This window comes from Caloenas nicobarica, chromosome 25 (genome assembly GCF_036013445.1).
Source record: "Caloenas nicobarica isolate bCalNic1 chromosome 25, bCalNic1.hap1, whole genome shotgun sequence".
NCBI lineage: Eukaryota > Metazoa > Chordata > Aves > Columbiformes > Columbidae > Caloenas > Caloenas nicobarica.
This window is the reverse complement of record NC_088269.1, coordinates 12178-20210: the sequence shown is the minus strand read 5'-3', so window position 1 is coordinate 20210 and position 8033 is coordinate 12178. Positions and strand designations below refer to the sequence as shown.

The 8033-nt window shown below is 51.8% G+C and overlaps 1 protein-coding gene across 1 annotated transcript; it reads right to left on the bottom strand.

The window, feature by feature from the left end:
• Positions 1 to 4256: 4256 nt before the first annotated feature.
• Positions 4257 to 5234, bottom strand: LOC135998329 (olfactory receptor 14A16-like). Its single transcript, XM_065651473.1, has one exon. It carries the CDS (start codon positions 5232 to 5234, stop codon positions 4257 to 4259), a length of 978 nt encoding a protein of 325 aa, XP_065507545.1.
• Between the last annotated feature and the right edge of the window lie 2799 nt (positions 5235 to 8033).

Sequence of the window (8033 nt, the reverse complement as noted above, 5' to 3'; positions counted from 1 at the left end):
CCATTAATGCTTCAGGGTACTTTGGGCTTTGCCTCTGGCTTTGACTTCTTGAGGAGATTCTTCAGTCTGTCCTTGCTATCTGAGGTTCATGGACTCAGCACCAAATACGCCATGGGACTCATTAAAACACAGAAAGCTCTAACAAGTGATGTTTCTTTCCATAATTTTCTTCAAATCTTCAGGACTTCTAGAACTAACTGGGGGGGTTTCAATGGGACATTTAATGATGACAATTTCAAAGAAGATTTCATAAAGGAGAGTTTTTTCTTTCAAGGGTATTTTCTGTCATTTTTCAGTGTATAGAGGAAGTGACAGCAACATTCTACAATGGACATTGATCCAGAGGGTCTCCTGAAGACGTCTGGACAGGCAGAAGAACAGCCCCTTGAGGCTGGACACTGTATGGACAACCTTGCTGCTCACCCCCCACCCCCAGTCTGCCAGTTCCCTCATTGGCCACCAGAGACTTGCATCACTTTTCCTCACATCAGACTTCTCCACCGAGCTCTGCAGGTGGATGCTGCAGCTCCTGTACACCAGCTCCCACCTGCTCTCCTGTGTAAACACTACTACAATTTCATAAACTAAAACACGTTCCTCAACTGTGTGTGTAAGCTGGATCTAATGACCTCCACCATTCACAAGGGACATCCACACAAGAACTGCTTTAGACAGAGAGACAGGAAAATATATATATGAACACAGTTAACCTGTTGACTACCATGTTAATTAGACCTCTGAAGAATGGGGCAAGTTTGTAACTCCCTGAAGCTCAAAGCAGAAAGCAGACAGTTGAGAGGCAACTGAATGACCAAAGAGCAAGTGGAGGAGGAAACCTGAGAGCACTGGGAAGGGCAAACGTCCAGTCTGCTGGAAAGTTGTCCTTTGACATGGACATTTAATCAGGAAAGGTGGAAAATCCTGAATGACGAGGAAGATGAAATAATAGCGTGTTGGTAGTAGAAGTACAGGGGAAGACCAATATTTCTTCTCCTGCCCTTAGTACACTTCCCTGTAATTCACTTTTTCGCTTTTTCTTTTTTTAATTTTAATATGTTAAAAAAAAACCACAAACAAAAAAAACTCCAATCAAACAAGCAAACAAACTAAACAAAAGAAACAATAATACCCCACAAAACCAAAGCAAAAAAAACCCAAACCAACCAACCACCACCAACAACAAACCAGCCAAAAAACAACAATGAAAAAGTGTACATTTCCACGCACACATCAGTCATCAGTTGTCTCACCATAAACAGCCAGTGCCATTTTAGGGGCCCCAGTGTACCTGAGGTTCTGGCCTGGGATTGACATCTCTCACAGAGGACCTGGGGGAGACCAGAGCACCTTGCAATGCAGGAGGAGCCTGGGCAGGGGTTCCTGGGGCATCTACACTGGCACCGGGTGTTTGTCTCCCTGGAGCTGAAGACAGTTGTGTCCTAAATCCATTCCCAGTTCTGGAAAACTCTTTCATTTTCAAAGAGAAGAGAGAGCCCGTCCCCCCACCCTCCTAAAATACTTAAAAAAAAAAAAAAAAAGGGAGAAAAAAAGAAAAGTATGTTGACACCTTCCTTTGCTTCGGACCTTTGTCTTCAGTTCTTCTTAATTTAATTTTCATTGACATTAACTGACATCTGATTGGCCTACATGTATTAAGCCAAGATCATTTTGTGTCTTGCATAGCGCCCCATGCCCTCTAAACCTTCCCTGCCCAGGACTCCTCACACTTTGCCTGGAGTGAGTCACACTGAGGTGTTGACTCGTTCACTGGTTCAGATGTGGGTTTAGATGGTCACCTCCAGCACAGGTGGATTCATGGCCCATAATCGTCTGCTCTGCTCCAGTTAGAAACAGAGCCCAACATCACAATGGGATCGTAAGAGAACTGAGGTTGAAGGGACCTCAGGAGTCTGCAGTCCAACCTGTCAGAAACTGGGACAGACCAAGGTGTTCAAGCCTTGATTCAATCAGAGATTGAAAACCTGCAAAGACAGAGACTGTGCAGCCTCTCTGGGTGACCTGAGACAGCACTCGGCTGAGCTCCTGGGGAAAAAGCTTTTCCTTATGTCCTGGCTGAACGTCTCTCACCTTCCATTCATTCTCTTTTGTTCTTCTACCAGGCACCATGGTGAAAAGCCTGGCTGTGTGTTCTCCGTGACCTCCTCGTTGGTACTGACAGGCTGTGATGTTGTCCCTGTCAGCCTTCCCTTCTCTGGCATGGACAAGCCCGGCTCCCTCAGCCTCTCCCCACAGGCAAAGTGCTCCAGTCCCTGGCTGTCCTGAGAGCCCTTTGCTCAACCCACTCCAGCTTGCCAATGTCTTTCCTGAATTGGGATCTGAGATCTGGATGGAGTATTCCAGAGAATCCCTTCCCTCCATCTCCTGGCCATGCTCCTGGTGGCACAGCCCAGGGTGCTCCTGGCCTCTCTTGCACCAGGGCACACGCTGCCTCCTGCCCAGCTCCCTGCCCACCCAGACCTTTCCCACAGAGCTGCTGGCAGCCAAGCAGCCCCAGCCTGTGCCATTGCCAGGGTGAGTCCCCTGCAGGGGCAGACACTGGTGTTTGTCCTGCTGGGGCTTCCTGAGGTTCCTGCCAAGATGTGTTTTCCTCCTCCTTGAACCCCTTCATTGAGCACAGAGACCTGGGAGGGTGTTTCAGTAAAGACCTAGGCACAGAGGGCATTGAGTTGCTCAGCACCAGCATCACTCTTTGCTGTTATTCAATTCCCCTCAGCAGGAGCCCCACATTTCCCACAGCATTCTCATGGCTAAACTGAAGAAGTGTGGACTGGACGATCGGGTAGTGAGGTGGACTGCAAACTGGCTGAAGAAAAGAAGCCAGAGAGTTGTGGTCAATGGGGCAGAGTCTGGTTGGAGGCCTGTATCTAGTGGAGTCCCTCAAGGGTCAGTACTGAGACCAGTATTATTCAATATATTCATCAACGACTTGGATGAGGGAATTGAGTGTACTATCAGCAAGTTTGCTGATGACACCAAACTGGGAGGAGTGGCTGACATGCCAGAAGGCCGTGCTGCCATCCAGCGAGATCTGGACAGGCTAGAGAGTTGGGCGGGGAATATAATATATAATAAGGGAATATAATAAGGGAAAATGTAGAGTCTTACATATGGGCAGGAATAACCCCACAGAAGTCCCTGTGCTTTGTCACCCCATGGCCTTCCTGTTGGGCAGCCTCTCCAAGCTCCTGGAGAGGCCGTGTCAGCTGTGGGGTTCAGAGACAGCCCTGCTCCAGGGTGTGCCAGGGTCTGGGCCAGGAGAGAGGCTGGGCAGGGCTGGCCATTCCCTGAGACAGGCCCTGAGCCCAGCAGGAGAATGGAGATGGCCTCACAGGGAACTTCACCCATCAACCTGGGCTGAGCGGCCAGTGCTGGAAATGGCCCATGAGAGATGGCCAGTGGCTGGGGGGTGACAAAGGCCCTGGGCACCTTCCTGGTCTGTCCATGTCACCAAGGATACAGAACAGCCTCCTCTCTCCTGAACCTGCATGTCTTTGATCCCTCCCACAAGCCCTGGCTCTGCACCACAACCTCTGGTATGAGTCTTCACCCTGCATGATCATGCAGCATGAGATATACACTGATGATTTTCTCTCTCAGGTACCTTCCAGCCCAGCCCAGCTCCTCGAGTCTCTCCCCGCTCCCCGTCCTCTGTCCACGACCAACACCCTCTCCCCAGCAAAGCCGAGTCAGGTCTGGTCCCACACCAGTGCCCATTGCAGGTGCTCTGGGCAGTCACCCCACAGCCTCTGCCCCTCTGAAGGGCACAGCAGCTCCTGGGGCTCAGAGAGGAATCACCCCAGAGGTGGGTGAACATGCATGGAAAAAGGAAAAAAAGGCACCCTGTGTGTCCTTTGCTCTCCTCTCCAGCAGATCCTGAGAGGTCTGTAGCCCCTCCATGCCATCCCCTCTCCCAGGCCAGCATGAAAGCCCTGGCCCTTGAGGTCCTGAAGAGCTCTTACTGCTCCAGGCACAGAGCAGCCTTCCCAAAGCTGGTGCAGCCAGAAAGCTGTTTTCATTTCCCATTCATTCCTACTATGCAGGGGATGGATCTCTGACAAAGAAAAAGTTCTTTTATTTCACTTAATTACAATGAGCAACTCCCCATTTACATAACTCTCTGGGTCACCCAAAATGAGCAGACACCTTAGCAGGAGGGGATGAATAGCGACATTTCTTTGAAGACAACAATATCACAAGTGGAAAAAATGTAATGAAGGAAAGTCATACTTGGCCAGTCATGACATACACTGGGAGGCCTTTGCAGGGGGAAGCAGGCAGCCTGTGGCTGCTGAAAAACATCCAGTCATCAGCTTCCGTAGAGCATCCTTGAGATCCTTGTTCCTCATGCTGTAGATGAGGGGGTTCAACGTCGGGGGTACCAGTGAATACAAAATTGACACCACCAGGCCTGAGAATGGGGAAGAAAGGGAAGGGGGCTTCAGGTAGGCAAACATGCCAGTACTGATAAACAAGGAGACCACGGCCAGGTGAGGGAGGCACGTGGAAAAGGCTTTGTGCCGTCCCTGCTCAGAGGGCATCCTCAGCACGGCCCTTAAAATCTGCACATAGGACAGCACAATGAACAGAAAGCATCCCTCAAAAAAAAAAGCACTAAACATGAGAAGCCAAATTTCCCTGAGGTGGGAGTGTGAGCAGGAGAGCTTGAGGATCTCAGGGATTTCACAGAAGAACTGGTCCAGGGCATTGCCCTTGCACAGTGGCAGTGAAAATGTATTGGCCGTGAGCAGCAGAGCATTGAGAAACCCACTGGCCCAGGCAGCTGTTGCCATGTGTACACAAGCTCTGCTGCCCAGGAGGGTCCCGTAGTGCAGGGGTTTGCAGATGGCAACGTAGCGGTCATAGGACATGACGGTGAGAAGAGAATACTCTGCTGTGATCAAGAAGAGAAACAAAAAGAGCTGTGCCACACACCCTTGAAAGGAAATGGCCCTTGTGTCCCAGAGGGAATTCACCATGGATTTGGGCACAGTGGTGGAGATGGAGCCCAGGTCGAGGAGGGCGAGGTTGAGGAGGAAGAAGTACATGGGGGTGTGGAGGTGCTGGTCACAGGCTATGGTGGTGATGATGAGGCCGTTGCCCAGGAGGGCAGCCAGGTAGATGCCCAAGAAGAGCCAGAAGTGCAAGAGCTGCAGCTCCTGTGTGTCTGTGAATGCCAGGAGGAGGAACTGGGTGATAGAGCTGCTGTTGGACATTTACTGTATCCAAGCATGGGCACTGTCATAGGAGGAAAATATAGTGACAAGTTAGGGGAGACTTCTCTGGGAAAAAACAAAGCCATTTCCCACAGCCCCTCCCACAAAGAGACCCTTTTCTTTTTCCAGGAGAACGTCCTGGCTGGAGCCCTCGTCGGTGCTTGATGAGTGTGCAATGAAGAGCAGGGTGTCTGCCCAGGGGCTCTCGAGGAGTCAGCCTGACCCTGTGTGATTGGGTGGGGCAGGGGCCAGTCCTGGGGTTCAGCTTTGTCAGATGGAACCGCTCCTGGTGCACAGGGGACTGTCAGCATCTGTACCCCCAGGCCTGAGAAACTGAGTTTGAGAGGTTGGCCGTTTCTACAGCTCCTTCTCCCCTCCCACCCTGGGGAGTGTTCTTGGGTGTTAGAAACCCTCAGCATTTCTGCTGCACTCAGGGAGAACAGAGCGAGTCCTGCGGGACCAGAGGATGCCTGTGGGTCAGTGCAGAGTGAGGGCAGCTGGTCTGTCCCTCTGTCTTGCTCCAGCTGCCCTGGGCTGGCACCTTTCTGATATGGGGAATGATTGCATCCCCATGTTACCCTGAAAAGCCACCAGGCCCTGCTGAGAGCAGAGGGATCCACCTCACACCATGACAAGTCTCACCCTTTCCTGAGGTTGCTGCTCTCCACTTGTAGCCCAGGATACACATGCCTCATTTCAGAAACTCAACAGCATTCTATCTGTCATAGCATCTCTATGTTTCTCCATAGGCATTTCAGATAACACACAGATGCTGTAGGACAGAATTGGAAGAACACCTCAAGGAGACAGCCAAGTGTCCTAACGATGGCATTTGATTCAGGTAGACTCAGCTCATTCCCCAGCCCCACAGACTGCATTGCCCACAGCCCACAGGTGGATGGGTCTGAGAGAGGACAGGGCAGAGGCAGCCGGGCACTCAGACAGTGTCACCCTTCCCCAGCTGTGCAGCCACCTCCCACACACCAACATTACTGGGCAGCTGCTCTCAGCCCCTGTGCTCTGCAGAGGGAACTGGAGCTCTGGCTGCACGGGAGCTGGTTCATGCCTTGGAGCCCCCGGCCCTGAGGGCAGAGGCTTTGCTGGGTGGGAGAGGAGGCGAGGGGGCTGCTCACAGGAGGGATCTGCACTGCAGGGGATCATATGGAGTTTTCTCTGTTCTCCCCTCCCATAACAGTTCCGGGTTTAGCTTCCTCTCATTTCTGATCATTTCCCTGCTGCCTGGAGATTCTCTCCCTCGGAGGTGTTTCCCTGTCTATGCGTCTTCCCTGTCAGCACTCACAGACCCCATCCCACTCACCCTGGCCCTACAGATCCTGCCTGTTCACAGGGCACTGCCTGGAGGCATCTTCCTGTTTCCAGGTTGGAAAACAGGTCAGGTCAGACTAAGGCTGACAGGTCCAGCACTGGTGATGCAGGTGCTGTCCACAGGCAGAGGAGTGGTGCAGGGATGTTATGAAGCTTCTGGCAGATGTACTGATCACTCAAAGTTGCAGTTCAGCATTATCAGCGACTTGTTTAAGCATGAGAGCTCATTTTCATTTTATCCTTTCCTGCACCCCCCACCCTTGGGGATAGGAAACTGAAAAGACAGGCTCAGGAAAGCTCCCTATCTGTCTGCTAATCCTTAAATTGATCTTGTCCTTGAGACATCCACTTGGAAAAATCCTGGGGGTGATCTGGAGCTCTGAGCAGTGCTGACCCACACAGCAACCCCTCAACAGTAGAAGAACATTTCCTGCCCTGAGAGGGGTCGCTCCTTCCCCCCCACAGCTTCTCCACTCAGTGTTGTTGGAATCTCCCCGGGCAGGCTGAGCGCTGACCCTGGCAGGCGGCAGAGTCCCTGTCCCAGCACAACCCTGGGGTTCAGGGACCCTGCTCTGCAGGACTGCCCTGGGCACCCCTGGGTGCTAATTTACATTTACACCCCACAGCCATCCTTGGGAGAACGCAGCATTCACGTCTTGTCACTCTGAGAGTGCAGAACGGAATCCCTGCTCTGCAGCACATCCTCCTCCTCTGACCAGAGACTCTCTGAGATTTGTACTTACATCTCTTGCAGGCTCTGCAATGTAGACAGCTTTCTGAGATCCTACCATGATTTGCATATGCTATGCCCTGCAGCCACAGGCTTAATATATGTGAAAATTTCGTTTCCAGTAATCTCTCAGCATCATCCCACCCCAGACTACGTTTCCCCTTTCTGTGCGGGGCTCCTCTCCCCTCACTGCTGCAGGCAGAGCCCTCAGCCTTGCTGCGCTTTGCAGAGGAGCTGCTCCTGGGCAGAGCTGTCTCTCTGCAGTGCTGCCGCTTGCCATGAGCTCCCTCTGTCCCAGGAGCCCAGCCCAGCTCAGCAGCACAGGAGCAGCCCAAGGCACTTTAATGACTCCTCTGGTGGGTTTGGTGCTGAGTCCATGAACCTCAGACCCTGAATGGCAGTTGAAAAAACCTCTCAAGAAGTCCAAGTCAGATTCAAAATCCAAAGTTTCTTGTAATGTTAATGAGTCCCACTGAGGAACACTACTGAGGAAATGACCCCAGGGTCTGTTTAGAGAAGAAAACTGGAGGCAGAGAATACAGGTCAGGATAAGCAAGGTGAAGGTCTCTCTGATGATCAGTAAACCTGGATGTGTTTCATTAACCAAAGGGTCAAGCCCTGATGCTCAACCCTGGAAGGCAGATCCTTTCCCTCCCACATTGCCCAGGGCCCTTCCTGGGACAGTGTGATGTGGGGCTGTGCAAAGCCAAGGGCAGGACTATGGTGCGACACCTCCCAGGTTC

Coding starts and splice junctions, on each gene's coding strand:
- LOC135998329 (XM_065651473.1), bottom strand. CDS start 5,234: ATGTCCAACAGCAGCTCTATCACCCAGTTCCTCCTCCTGGCATTCACA.